General features: G+C 41.5%; 2 protein-coding genes across 2 annotated transcripts in view; one reads left to right on the top strand and one right to left on the bottom strand.

The window, feature by feature from the left end:
• Positions 1–13,431, bottom strand: part of RNF38 (ring finger protein 38) — a 219,225-nt gene extending 205,794 nt beyond the window's left edge. Inside the window, exon 1 of the mRNA XM_050943104.1 lies at positions 13,337–13,431. The gene's annotated coding sequence lies outside the window, so the exon portion shown is untranslated. The remainder of the gene's footprint in view (positions 1–13,336) is intronic.
• A 36-nt stretch (positions 13,432–13,467) lies between these two features.
• On the top strand, positions 13,468–14,469 carry LOC127047342 (collagen alpha-1(I) chain-like). Its single transcript, XM_050945462.1, has one exon. It carries the CDS (start codon positions 13,468–13,470, stop codon positions 14,467–14,469), a length of 1,002 nt encoding a protein of 333 aa, XP_050801419.1.
• Positions 14,470–14,978: the final 509 nt, after the last annotated feature.

Raw genomic sequence — 14,978 nt, 5'->3', positions numbered from 1 at the left:
TTTAAAATAGAATCACACTTGGCAGGTTTCTGAAGAAGTCAGAACTTCCACCACTACTTTCAATTGCTGGAGTATTTCAGCTACATAGTACTGGCTCATCTCCACTTATGTGTGGCTGATGGAGGATCCCTGATGCTGAAAGTAATAGGCCCTATTCTTCCGCTATTTTAGCATTTACCTAAATTTCTTCTCTAATCCCTTGAGTTCACTATGCCAATCACTGGTTAGAAATATAAGCATCTGCAACTGCTGCTCTCTTATGTAGATTAATTTGTTCTGAATCTCCTCATTCAATAGGAGCAGCCAAAACACAGGACAATCCATTTGGTCACTTTTGCTTCATGTACAAACCCCTCACTATTATTGTTCTGGATCACAAAACACAAGTGGCAGTGGCAGTAATCATTGACAGCATTTCGAAAACAGGAGTACTGGTCGTACTTTTGTCAAATCATAAACAGCCAACATAGGATAAAGTTACAAAAATTCAATAATAGTACACAAAGATCTCCAATTAAAGTAATAAAATTCAGTGGACTGGCAATTTTTTCTCCTCTGAAACATTCTAAGTTTAGAAAAAACAAACAGATTGCCTTTCACCACACTTCTTTAGACTGTAATCAGTCATTTTGAACAGTTATGTGACCCTGCTGGAATATCGCAACCATTCCATTTGGAGCCAGGAAGTACTTTTGCAAAATTGCAGCACAAGTAGTATTGTCTAATACCTGCTTTTGTAAGCAGTCTGTGTTCTATGCTTTGTGCTTTCTCACATTCCTGCTCAAAACACTCCACTGTAATTGAATTTCTAGCCATAGCCATCAGTTTAAAACAAAATATCAGGAATTCAGATAGGAAGTCACAGACAAGAGATTGACTTACTTATCTGAATGCTCCCCAAGATACCATATCCTTGTTACAAGTACTTCTGAAATACCAGGAATAGCATCTAGGAGGATTCAAAATCAGTTTATGTAGATCAGTGACCACCTCGAGAGAGAGAGAAAAAAAATAAATGGACTCTCACATGCAAAAAATAAATAAATCACCATCAGCAGAATTTCAGTTGAAATGGGTGATATGATTTTCAAATATAGGAATATCTATTCTGAATAGCTAAACTGCATTTTACAAGAATTTTAAAAAAATAAATGTGAGAAGAGACTCCACATACTTGCACACAACTCAGTTTAGCAAATCTCTCTCGCTCTCAAAGGTTGAACCCACCTACAGAAAGCAAATAGTCAAGATTATTGTACCCTTTTATGATTTAAAGGCTAACCACTTTTTTTTTTTTTTTTTTAAAAACCTCCCCCTGGCCCAGCCAACCAATTACAAAAATACCCAGACAAATCATTAAGCAATTCCTGTGGATTTATTTATTTAGTTGGCAGGTCAGTAATCTTAAACTACAGTTATCACAGGAAAAAGGAGTCTTAGCACTCCCTACTGGAGACTCTATGCCACACCCTTAAGAATAAGAGAATGACAATCTGACTTTTTTCTGTCTATTTTAGGGACTGATGTGTATTTATTTGTTGTTTGGCCTATGGTATGCCAAAATGGTATATATAATCTATGTTACTAAATGAAGATCACTATCCTCTCATGCTACAAGAGAACTACTCACTATTACCAGCTTCAGTCTTATTCCAACCACCCTGTTACAGAAGTGCCATAGCCTCAGGAAGAACTGGAGGTAGAATCATCATCTCCCAGACACTTTCTAGGAGTGGGACTACCTCAATCCCAGCCTGCCACAGAAAACAAGTTCTTTAAGGAAAGGGGACACAAAAGGTATTAAAACAATTTCAGATGGTCATTTATGCAAATACAAACTAAAAATATGATAGGAAAAACCACCACAAGTATCATCAGATTAGATTTCCAAAGTTCGTTATTTCTGCAACTGGAAAAACAGAGGAGTGGGGGAGGGGAACCTATCACCTGAAATTCAACAAAAAGGAGCTTCCGGTTTACAAACTGTTCTACTCCACTGACATTATCTACACTCACTGAAGCAGACTTTATTCACATAGGATTTATTTTTGCAAATGATGGGACATCAGTGGATTAGGACATCATGAGCTCAGATTTGCTACTCAACGGACAAAAAGAACATACTCCTTTGCTGGCAGCAGATTCCTAAATATGGTTGCTATTCAAAGCATAGTATTACCAGGTTCAGAGACCCTATCCTGTGCCTGGAAAAGGAAGAGTTAATAGCAGCTTGGGTTCATGCAGGTGCTGCATAGAAGCAGCTGCTCCAGGAACAAAGGGATTGCCTGATAGAAGGCCGTTCTTTGAACCCAGGACCAAGTAAAAAAAACTGTGAGCCAAGAAACATCTCTGTGTTTCATTTTTATGTTTGTCATCTGTATTTCTGAGACCAAGATATAAAATTCTCCCTAGGAAAGTGGATCTATCCGGCTGACCCTGCACTTTTGTGCTTTATTGCTTCATCAGCTTACACACCAATATGTTCACAATACTTTGAATTAAGGATCACAAGAGTATTATGATGGAAACCCAGAACAGTTTGTTTTATTACAAATTAATAAAGAATATTAAAAAATACATCAGAACATGAAATGTCTTAAAAACAACTTGTAAAAACACTTTTCTTCCATTAGAAATGAACAAACTAATGGACACCCTCCTGAATATATATCCAAGTACAGTAATACAATTTAGAAGCTTATATTTGTACTACATAGTGAGTAGTGAAAGCGTGCAAGACATAACGGACAAGAACAGGTTGGAAATTTCAACAAACATTTAGAAGTTTCAATAAAAGAGGAAAGAATTTTCCCCATTTTTGTTACTAGCTGTAATAGACATCAATGAAGAACATCCAATATATATTTTCCTGTTTATTTGTAAATTGATACTTCATCTTACAGCATACTGTTCAGCAAACTTCTTCACAAATATAAACGTTACTGTCACACAGTCTTGATAGTTTTGACACACTATTCTCTTAATTGGTTAAGAGCTTTTTCTCTCCCTAAAAAAAGAAAGCATTAAGAATTTCGAAAGTCCTGAAATACCCTAATCTATAGGCACGGTTTAAAGAGAATTATAGTATCTGCCATACTTGTTTTCCTATCAATTTTGTAAACACTTCTTTAAATATAAAATCAAAACCTTGCTTGAAATATAAATATACATGTATTAAAAATACACAGACGCAGTTTCTGCACCATGAAGAATCCGTATGCTCCCATGGCTTGTGAGCCAAAAAGTTCAGCATTTTACTACAAAACCTGCCTCCAAATTCCATGCACAAGCCATTTCTTTCTGCTTGGCTTTCTGCCATACCAACTTATAAGAGAAAAAAAGTGGTCCCACGTAAGAGATCCACCAGAATATCTGCAAACTCCAAAGAGGCGACATAGTCTGATTATGTAAGGAAGAAGCTAAAAGTACAACACATGCTATCTCAGGGGAAAAGAAAGTATAGCTCTAATCTTGCAAACATTTGCACAGATTCTTAGCCAAATCAATGGGACCACTCCCATGCATAAAGTACATTAATAAATGTCTTTATGGGATCAGGGCCTAAGCTGCTACAGAAAACTGAGTAAATGGATGCTCTGAACAGCAGTAACCTGCTACTGGCAAAATACAGACACACCTCAGTTGACATTCATATACATAGGGCAAGCTGTAAGGGAGGTGAGGGAGCGGTACCTCACCAAGAACTGCCAGAGCACTGGAATAGTTTGCTGCACCTTGCTTCCTGTCGCGGTCACTTACTACAAATTTTGCCACACGTAGTAATGAAGTGCTCCATATCTTTCCCAGCCCAGAATCTGCAATTCTGTCTTTTCAATGAGTGTTACTAGACACAACCCCTACTGGTTACATAGCCATTCTCCCTCCACACCTGGATGGCATGGTACATGACATACACAATCTTAGGTGATTCCTTTAAAACAGGAGTTCTCAAACTGGGGGTCAGGACCCCTCAGGGGGTCACGAGGTTATTATATGGGGAGTTGCGAGCTGTCAGCCTCTACCTCAAACATGACTTTGCCTCCAGCATTTATAATGGAGTTACATATATTTAGAAGTGTTTTTAATTTATATGGGGGGGCTGGAGGTTCGCACTCAGAGGCTTGCCATGTGAAAGGGGTCACCAGTACAAGAGTTTGAGAACTACTGCTTTAAAAAAAAATGTAAAAAGAATCCTACACAGGGAAAAACGTAGACCATGGGATAGAATTGAAATTTAATAAGAGTCATGAAATTCAGAGTTAAATTCTGTCCCTTGTACATCTGCATAAAGATAGTGTACTTTAAGACATGATCATATGATATATCTCATAGTACAAAATACTATGTATGTGCATGTGTATGTACTATTATAGTGCAATTTCTTTGAACGGTTGTAAGGTATTTATTATTTGCTGACACACAAGTAACACTGTTCTGTTCCTTATTGTGCAATCATGCAAGGGAAGAGCCTAATGCAGGGGTAGTCTATTTTTTGTCAAGATCCAAATTTCTTAGTCAAGGTCCAAACTCCAGAGGAAGTAATAAAAATCCCAACAATAATAGTAAGTAAATAAAAAGATTTAAAATAAAAAGTCCACCCATTCATTCCCCCTGCCCTATTGTAATGCATAGATACAAGGAGGAGGAATGAAGATTAAGCGTAAACCTTAAAATAAGTGTACCTGACTTATGTGCAATTAGAATCAAGCAATGTTGCATTAAAAGCTCCTTTTAGTTTGTTTTTCCCTTGGAAGTCTCCTATGCATTTTTATTTATTATTATTATGCAGTACTGAGCCAGCCCAATGGCTTAATTTACGACAGCTGAAAGATTACAACCCTCAGTAGAATAACGGCAAGTTGATTATTAAGCAAGAATCAAATCAAACATTATTATTAAGCAAGATCTGAAACATAAAAGCCTCCATTATTGGTCCATCTATGAAAGAAAGATTTCCCAACAAGATTGTTGCAGGTGCTCGACAATTTGGTGAACATGGGTTATCTTTGCTTGGATGCAGAAGGAGAAGTTAGCAAGATGTTTTGAAGTGTTATGCCACAAGTATGCTGATGACACCATATCCCTTTTCATTGGGCCAAAACTGAAGCCATGAGTGAATGTAGGATGAGCGTGAGCAGGCTCAAGATCAACCCAAATAAGAAGGTGGCATATTGGTAGCAGCTCAATTCCTTCAATGGGGGAGGTGGGGACAGAGTATATTTTAAGAAAGTGAACAACCAGAGCATGTGTGTGTGTCAGAAGTTCAGAAAACAAAACATTCAGCATGCTCAAAATACTTCTTAAAATACCCATAACTTTGCTATTTCAAAACCACTTCCCTCTCCTTCCTCCAAACAGAACAGAGAGCATGCATTTTTCACTCCACATTACATGTCAAATAAGTGCTAAAAGAAAGCTGTATTGTTAAGCTATCAGAGCACAAAAAGACCAACCAATACTTCTCACCAGATGAAAAAAAAATGTTTTTCCATGTTCAGATAGCTCAAACAACCAAATGGATATGTATTATGCTTTGTGCACACAAGACAGAAACAGTACTTCAGAAAAAGCATGAGAGATTTCAACCAAAAGGCATCTATAGAGAAAATAAAAAGCAACTGAAAAATATGCACCGAATGGACGTTCCATATCACCTCTAACTGCATCAACAACATATCACAACATTAAGCCACAAGCATGAAGGGAGGAAAGTATAATTTAGTTACAAATTAATCAGTTGTACAAGTTAAAGACCACAAACTTTTTAAGACTAGCTCTTTAATATCTTGTATTCTCACCTGTTCCATATAGTCCCCTCCTCCTTCTGTACTACACCTTTCAGGTTGGGCACATTCATATTTAACTGACATTTTAGTCAAAATTCTCTCCACCTAAACTTCTGATTCATATTAGAAACCAAACAAGAAACCGCCTGTAATTCTCACGCTTCAGATATTTTACGAAAGAAGCTGAGGTTGGAATGGTATTAGTAGAACAAGATTTAAAACACCATCTTTCATATCAAATCATGAATTAAAAAGATTTCGTATGCATGAGGGCCTCATTCTGCCAAGATAATCTTGTGGGTGAGAAGTAACAAGGCTAAAAATAAAAAAAGGTAAGAAAAATCTTTCTAAAAATTGCATCTGTCTCCCCCTCCGCCCACCGGATTTATATAATGTTTAGATAGGCTTATTAGTACTCTTGTTAAAGTGTTTCTTCCTGCTCCTCTTGGTGACAAGACTATTTTTCACCTTATGTGCAAGCAGAGCATCATCCAAAATATTTCTGCCTCTACGCCTGCCCCAAAGCACAACATACAGATAAAACAGAAGGAGTACAAAACCTTCTGCTTGTTTATTTTCTAAAAATAACATTAAACTGGAAAGAATTAGCTAGAAGTTCAAGCAGCACCTGCACTCTTCAGATAAAATGATGTCTCAGCAACCACACACACACACGGGAGCACCAGAATTTCAAACGTATTAAATTGCATACAGGGAAAAAAGGAAGTTTCATAATATAAACTAAACTAAAGACTGTAACCATGACTATCCAATCGTCAAGGGGGTACTGAATAAGTGTGGACAGCTGAATTTAGTCATTCAATAATCAAGGAGTTTTTCAGTGTTGCTATTAGACACTGGGTGGGCCCGAGCCTCTTTCAGATACTTTTGTTTCATTGAGGCTGTGCTGTATTTCATTAAATGACTTGTAACTGATAATTTTGTATTTTTCAACTTAATTGGAAGTACTAGTTTTTAAATCAAAAAGGATAGAGTCGTTTAATAAACGCTAACTATAAGACACTAGGCCTGATTCTCCTTTCACTTACACAGCGGCAAAGCAGACAACTCCATTGACATCTATCTAGTTACACTAGTGTAAAACAAGAGTAAGGGAAGAGTCATGCCCACTACCTTCACATGTAGCTTTGCAATAGTTCCCTTGCTGACAGAAGCACCTGACCCAGTCTTTTAGCAAGTGTACCCAAGATCTGGGGATGGGGCTGTACACCAGAGGTAAGTACAGCAATCCAAACGTATTTGCGTATTCTACAGCTAACCAGTTTTCATGTTTTAGCTAAAATAGCTAGTAATATTCAGAAGAGGCTTTTTTGTACCATCCAAAATGGGCTATCAGCACACCACTGCCCTGTCCTGTACCTTGGCAAGTGTGGCATTGCACCCAAGGAGCCTGCCCCTCTACTGTTTTAGTGGCTGATTCTGCAATGTCATTCAACTCCTACTTAAATCAATGAGAACTGAGGTCACTCAGTGAAGGCCTAATTCAGCAAGGCCCTAGTTACACAATCTAAATTGATGCTGCACAGCAAAAGATAAATTTTAAAATTAAATACTTTCTCTCTTCCCCTTCCCAATATTAAATAGGAGTATGTCCTATGGGATAGAAAAGACAGATTTTTCTTAATTATGAAAGATTTCCCTACTCTACCCCAGCAAGCATTATTTTCAGAGTATTCATCATATTCCAGCAACTGTAGCAATAGTGTGGTTTATGTCATTATGTTTGTCTGAAACCTGAAGGGTTCTCTACAGTTATTTGTCTTGCAGTTTTGAAAAGAATGTGCCCTAAAATAGAGCCATCATGTTATCAGACTAATACATAATGAGCAATAAATCTGAACAACATACATTTGTCAGCAGTTGCTGTTTGCTATAGGAAAGCAGCAGTAACAAGCCCAAGCAACTGCCATCCCCTCCCCTCCATACTGTACCTTTTAATCAATTTACCATGTTCCAACAAAGCAACATAGCATATCTCTGGCCTAGTATACCATGTCTTCACAGAATCTTTTCCTGATTGAGTGAACATATTTATATTCACCATATATTAATAAATATTTAATTTGCTCAAGAAACTAGGAGCTAAGTAAAAAACTTATCAAGATGATCCAAAGGAGAATCCTACAGGAAGATGCATATTATCTGAAAACGATCATCATCATAAAAAACAAGCATACAAATGAATGTGTACTTTTCCCAAAACAACCCCGAAATCTCTCTCCCTTTGGCTAAGGGCATTTACTTTCTTAAAAACATACTAAATGCTTAAACCCTTGAAATGGGTCATTCCATATACTGTGGTTAATTTATTTCTATTTAAAAGCCGTTTATAAGAACCAGAAATTAAAGTTTGTTTTGTTTTTTAAAACCTACTTTCCAAGGTTTTCACTAAATAATTCAGAGAACCAAAAGGTAAATAGTAATTTATTATCCAAGCTAGTTAATTTCCACCAAAAGACTAGGCTGCATTACATGCTCTGGGTTCACAATTCTGAGCAAGTTCTCACTAAGGATTGCTATCAAACTACAATCATTTCACCTAAAATACACTAGCCTTGAATATAAAAAGGTGCAAGAACAGATTTTTATCCACCAAATCCAAGTATTGAATGTGCTTCATTTATTATTACTATGGAGATACCCTTGCATCTTGCTCTGCTTAAGAGGGTCATAAAGCTGTGAAGGGACCAGTGTAACCTAAGTAAGAAGGCCCACATTTCTGAGCATGCAAGATTTAAGCATGACACTTCCCATAAAACCACTGTAACTGCTATTCAATTCAAAAATAGAACCATACGTACCACACACCAATAACTGCTAAGGGCATAAAAAAAATCACATGTGACAATCTGAAATTTATTGGGAGTTTTCAGTAGTAATTTAACTACCGTTTAGCATATACTGCATCAGGTAAAATCGCTATGAATTGCAAGAGATTTCCACCTCACTTTCAATACAAATAGCGGCAGCACCCTTACAAGTAAGTCCATCACCCTCACACCCTGCAGTTTTGCATATGTTTGAAAACAGGCACTGATCCTTTTGATCAGCAGTTTCAATTCCTCCAGATTAAAACTCTTAGCAGCTGCTTACTTATCTGCCTAAATAAGTATCTCCCACCACCCCTCATAATAACATTCTATGGTAAGGCTTTGACTGATGTGAGGCTTTGACATCATTAATTTGTAGTTGTTAGAACTATTCCATCTAAAATTGAAATATAACAAGGCTGAAAATTGCAAGCAGCGTTAACTGATTTTAGTGCAGCTACCAGGAGTCAGCCAAAAGGTAGCTTTCTTAAGTAGAAACAGTTTAGAGAAAAGCCACCTTTAAAATGCCTAGTCTACCACTCACTGAAAGTACGTTATTCTAATATGTTATTATTTTTAAGGTTCCTTCCTCCCCAAATACCACAACAACAAAAATAATTGTACAGATCCAGAGCTTACAAAAAACTGAAGGTGAAAAGGACTGAAATTTTCCATTAAAACCACACCTCTCTTACCAACCGACAAGCATGTCTCTAACTGTTCTCATCTTTTTCACTTACAAGATATGCCTACAGTGACAGAGGTAACGCACTTTCCTCTAGTTCTGCCTGAAAGTGCCTCTTAAGATCAGGATCAATTTCCTGGATGAAAAGAAGAGTCAGCAGTTCAGCTCTATATTTTCCATTCCACTACCTGTTTATTAATTTGACAATCTTGAATAAAGCCCTTTGCATCTGTTGACATGTATATTTAATGGGAAAACAAATGAGAAACAAAAAACCATACTTCACTAAGCACTGGCGGGGGATGGGGATGCGACAGATTCTGACTGTCTGTAAAACGTACTTAAGTTTCCTTAATACTGAAAGATAAATAAAGTTCATAATATTGTTATTTCAATGTTTTGACAACAGAGACTCAATTAATAGTTTTCAATTAGTCTGCTCTTTACTTTCAGTAGTGTGACTAACAGAAAATCTTTAGCAACTGTAAAACAAAATATTTTGGCACTGATTCTGCAAATGCTTCAGCATATGGTAGCTAAGTTAAGCAGGTGCATAAATGTCTGCAGAATTGGGGGCTTAAAGTGTATTTTTTGTAAGACTAATCTGTTTTCCACCAAAGTCTAGATCAGTAAACATAAATAGCCCGATTTAAAAAAAAAACAAAAAACCAAAAAAACCCAAAAAAACCAGTTTCAATTAGGCAGCTCCCTAAATAGGAACTAATCTCTTTTGAAGAATCTGGCCTTAACACAGTTCTAAGTACTATTTTTATACACAGGCCCTACAAGCGTTCCTCACTGTAACAACTCTGCAACTGTAGTTTAAGTGAGTTTCTAAGCAAAAGGTTTGGGCTAATAAATAAAGCCAGCTCCTCCCCTTCTCAGAGAAAGGTAAAGAAAATACATTCAGTCTAATTCAGTGCTGGCACAGTGCTATGTAGTTACATGTTACAAGGACTACGATGAATTAAACACTTCAACTATAAGGACCGAGTTTCTTCTCTGTAATTGTAACAGGTTTCAAATCACAGGAAATATACATCTACAATTTCAAGTTTTTCATGGCCGGCATTACTGTACAAGTTGTTGAAAGTATCAGGAAGTTAGGAGCAGCTCTAAGAAAAGAAAATTTCAGGTTTAAGTCAACAAATCCACTTAAAGTATAATCAATTAAAAAAATAAACAAATAGTTTCAAGTAAAACAGCTGCTCCCAAGACTTGCCAATTTTTGCACTTTTACAAATATGTTTTTCCTATTAAATATCATCTCTCTGCTTGTATGGGCCTTTCATAGAGCAACGGGGAAAACTGACTATATACAAAGTAAAACACAAACAAGTATTTTTACGTAATCTTCAGAGTTACCTTTAGAAATAATAGGTAAAACAATCAAACAGAAGTATGATTTTAAGTTGATGTCTCTTTAGTACAAATTCCAGTAAACATAAATAAATCCAGCTATTTATAAAATACTTATATAGCTCTCATTTTAAAGTAAAACTTCTACCAGTTCTGTAACTCATTCCCCCCTCCAAAAAAAAAAAAAAAAAAACAAAAAAAAAAAAAACACCCAATCCCAAAATATCAGCATAAATAAAAATTATATGTTCCAAGAGAGGACAAACAGCATTTACCCCACCCACCAATCTCCCAAAATGCTGTCATTCTTTGCTGTTTTCCTGCACTACTTTACAGCTAGTAACTTCACAAACATACAGTAAAATTCCTATTGCCATACACAACTCTGAGAAGAGACATCATCATAGGCCCCAATCCTGTAAACACTTACACATGCTTAACTTTAAACATGGAGGGGTCCCACTGAAGTCAATGAGACCACTCACATGCTTTAATGTTAAGTACAAGCATTTAAGTGTTTGCAGATTTAAGGCCTTAATATTTTAGCACCAAAATAAAGTTGCAGTGAGCAGCCAAAAAATGTTCCTCACTGGGGTAATACTGTGTAGCCACTTTAAAGAGGAAACAGACACGACTCTTTAAACAATAATAGTTTAAAAAAAAAAAAAGGTCAGGTGTCAAATGCCCAATACAAAGTGGTAATTAAGAAGGCAGATGGTGTTTCCAAAAGAATAAGGATGTTTTCCAATAATCCCCACATTACCAAGATATACAAGAATTTAAGAACTCACCTATTTTTAATTGGCATATTTATTAGAAATTAAGGAAAGAAGGAAAGATAGCTTAAAGAGTTAGCCTCCGTTTTGGATTTACACATAGACACAGTAGTTCCTCTCCCATATATTTTCAAAACTAAGCATCACTGCTAACTGATTGTCATTTTCTTCCCAAATTAAATATTGAATAAAAATTAGAATGCTATTCCTATGAAAACTGATTTCTCATGCCAAGACAAAAAGCTGCTTTAATTTTTGCTGTCCAACAATCACACATGCTCATTAAGATGAAATAGGAGTAGTTCACATGTATGGTTGCTAAAAACTATATGTTATTAATACTAAGAGTAACTTTTATTAACTAGTTGTTTCTTGCCCACAGTAGTCCGTGCTAGCCACGAACAATCACACATCTCACATGGCTACCATATGCAGTGGATACCCTATGAGTATTATCAAAGTTCTGTTGTTCTGTTCAAGGATTCAAAGTCTATATTTAACAAAATATTGTATGAGGGCATAGCCACAGCTGAAGCCAATGTAAAGGGAAAGTAATGTCAAGTAAATTCAGACCTACTATAGCTATAGGCTAGGAAAAATGAAGAAGATAATATATTATTATATTAACAACAGATGTGCTATTTCAATTTCAACTACAGTCTCTCTACCACAATACTATAATTTATAATTCTGCATCTGACATTAAGAAAAAAAAACCTGAAACATCTCAAATGATGGAATAATTTTAAATGCTTATATACTAACTTTTAGAATATAATCTACGTGGCAGAGATTACCCCAATGGACAATATGCAGCAAGAGAATTAAACACCATCCTTTGTGATGCTCGAATGATTGAATTGTCTGCCCAAAAATTGGGAGTAAATATGTAAAGAAGGAAAGGAAATATCTCCTCCATGTGGTCTTGTAGATTCGATAGATCCACAATGATCTAGGCCAATCTATTTCTCACTTTGATTAGCATAAAAGTTTCAGTTGTACTGAAAGTTACCATGAGGCAAAACTTGAATAAAATCACAACCAGTTTATTTACTTTGTTGTATTTTCTCAAGATACTTCCTTTAAAGTCATTTTCCTAGGGACCTGAGCTTCTCTTCTCCCTGTATGTGCTCCTCCCATGTCATCCCGGGGAATTATCACCTCACAGCTTCAGTCTGTGTGACAACACTGTGAGTGTCCATGAAAATGACTGTGAGCTCAGAGCTGAAGTCCTCATCAGATCAAAGTTTCCCCAGCAGAAATGGGACAGATAAAAACAGAAAAAAAAACCCAATTTATGATGAGTGCGGGGTAGAAAAATGCCTCCACACACAGAAGTCTCTCCATTTCTCTGCACCAAACTTCCCACAAGTAAGCAGAGAGCATGTTTAATGTCTGATATTATATATACCCACCCACCACCAGGCTGTACAGACAGACACATGTCATCTTCCGTGTGGGGACTGATACAGAGAGATTGCTTGGAAAAGCTAAGGCTGAACAACTCTGCAGAACTGTTACAGATTGTGTCAACTTCGGGAAAACAAAGTGGGCTGCTACTCCTATGATCTCTTATGGCAGCCCCCGCACCACCCAACTCTTCAGTCCCCCTAACAACCCTCCCCGTCACCTCAAGTCCCAGCAGCCTGTCCCTGGAGCACTCCTAGTACCCCCATAGCCAGGCCCCCAGCACCGCATGTCCCAAGCAATGTCTCCCCGACCTTTCTTTAGTTCCCCTGCACCCCACCCAGCACCCACTCATCAATCCCCTCACATACTCCACTGCCCCCCGTTCCCCCCCCATACCCCGCTCCTCCTGCATCCCAATCACCCCCCTCTCCACCCCACCCCACATCCCCACTCCCCTCAGCGCCCCCTAACACTACCCGTCCCCGGTACCTGGCGCGGGGGCGGCCCGGGGGTGCCCGTGGCCGGCGGGGCTGCCTCTGCCCTGGCTGCGGGCTCCCTGCTCCGGGAGGCTCGGCCCGTGGAGGGGCGGCGGCGGCTGGAAGTGCGCGGCGGCCCCGCTCATGGCGAGGCTGAGGAAGCCGGAGCGGGACCGGGAGCGGGTGCGGGGCGGCTCCAGCAGCAGGAAGGGGGCCGGCGGGGAGGCGGCGGCGGGGGCCGGCGGCGGCGAGAGGAAGACGGGCGGCGGCGGCGGCGGGGAGGGGAGGAAGGCGGCGGCGGGAGGAGCCACCGCTCTGCCGCTCAGCCCGGCTGCCGGGGCCGCCTCGCCGGCCTGGCCGGGGGGATCCAGGCGCCCGGCGGCCCGCGGCTCCTCGGCGCCGGCCCCCTGCTTGGCGGGGTCCCGCTCCCGCAGCCGGGCCGGGGGGAAGAGGCGGGCGTCGGGCTGCGCGCCGCGGGGCTGCGAGCTGGCGGCGATCGGCATCGGCTCGCCCGGCCGGCGGGGCCGGGGTCTCCCCAGCGGGAGGGCGGGCGGCGAGGCCGGGGCGCGAGGGGGAGCCCGCCGGGGAAACTTACTTTGCTGGGGGGCGGGGAAAGGGCTGGAGCGGAGCCGCGCGGCGGGGAGGGGCCCGGGGCAGGGGGGCCGCCTGGAGCCGGGGGCTCAGCCGCGGAAGAGAGAAAACAAAGGCGGCTGCCAGCCCGCGGGGCCCCCTCCCTGCGAGCCGCCGCGCCGCGCCGGGGAAAGGAAAGCGAAGGGCAGCCGAGGAGCGGGGGCCGCAGCGCCTCACCCGGCTCCCCGCCGCCTTTGTGTGCGCGCCCCTCGGCCTGCTGGGGGCCGCCGCGCCCGGGCGCGGGGAGAACTGGCGGCCGCCTCAGCCGCCCTGGGCAAGGAACTCTCGGCTGGCTCCGTCCCCCGGCGCTGCGCTGTGCGGCCTCGCCGCCCCGCATCAATTACAGCGCGGAGCTCGCTCGCTCGCCGCCAGCCCTGCGCCTTCCCACTTCCGTGCCCAGCCCGTCCGCTCGGAGCCAGCCAGCGAGGGGGCAGAGCTTCCCCGGAACACCCCGGGGCTCCCCTCCGGCCGGCCCCGGCAAACCCACAAACTTTTCTCCCCCCCGCCCCGCGCTAGCAGCTCGGGATCCAGCCCCGTCCGGCCCTCCCCATTGCTGCTGTGGGGAGCGGCGGCCGCCTTTTCAATCGCCTGGCTGGGGCTTCCCAGCGCCTGCTTCGCAGAGAGCTCCCCAGGCCGGGGGGAGGCGGTGGGGGGCACTGGTACTAACCCAGAACGGGCAGGGGGCACTGGTACTAATACAGAACGGGCCGGGGGGGGGCACTGGTACTAATACAGAACGGGCAGGGGGCACTCGTACTAACACAGCACTGGCCGGACCCGGGGGGGCGGGCACTGGTACTAACCCAGAACGGGCCGGGAGGGGACACTGGTACTAACCCAGCACTGCTGGGTGTGGGGGCCACTGGTACTAACAGCGCTGCCTGGACCGGGGGTGGGGGGACACTGGTACTAACACAGAACTGGCGGGGGGGGGCACTGGTACTAACACAGCGCTGCCCGGGCGGGGGAGGGGGGGCACTGGTACTAACACAGAACTGGCTGGGTGAGGGGCACTGGTACTAACA

This window comes from Gopherus flavomarginatus, chromosome 3 (assembly GCF_025201925.1).
Source record: "Gopherus flavomarginatus isolate rGopFla2 chromosome 3, rGopFla2.mat.asm, whole genome shotgun sequence".
Lineage (NCBI taxonomy): Eukaryota > Metazoa > Chordata > Testudines > Testudinidae > Gopherus > Gopherus flavomarginatus.
The sequence above is the reverse complement of the archived record's forward strand: the minus strand, read 5'-3'. Positions and strand labels throughout refer to the sequence as shown.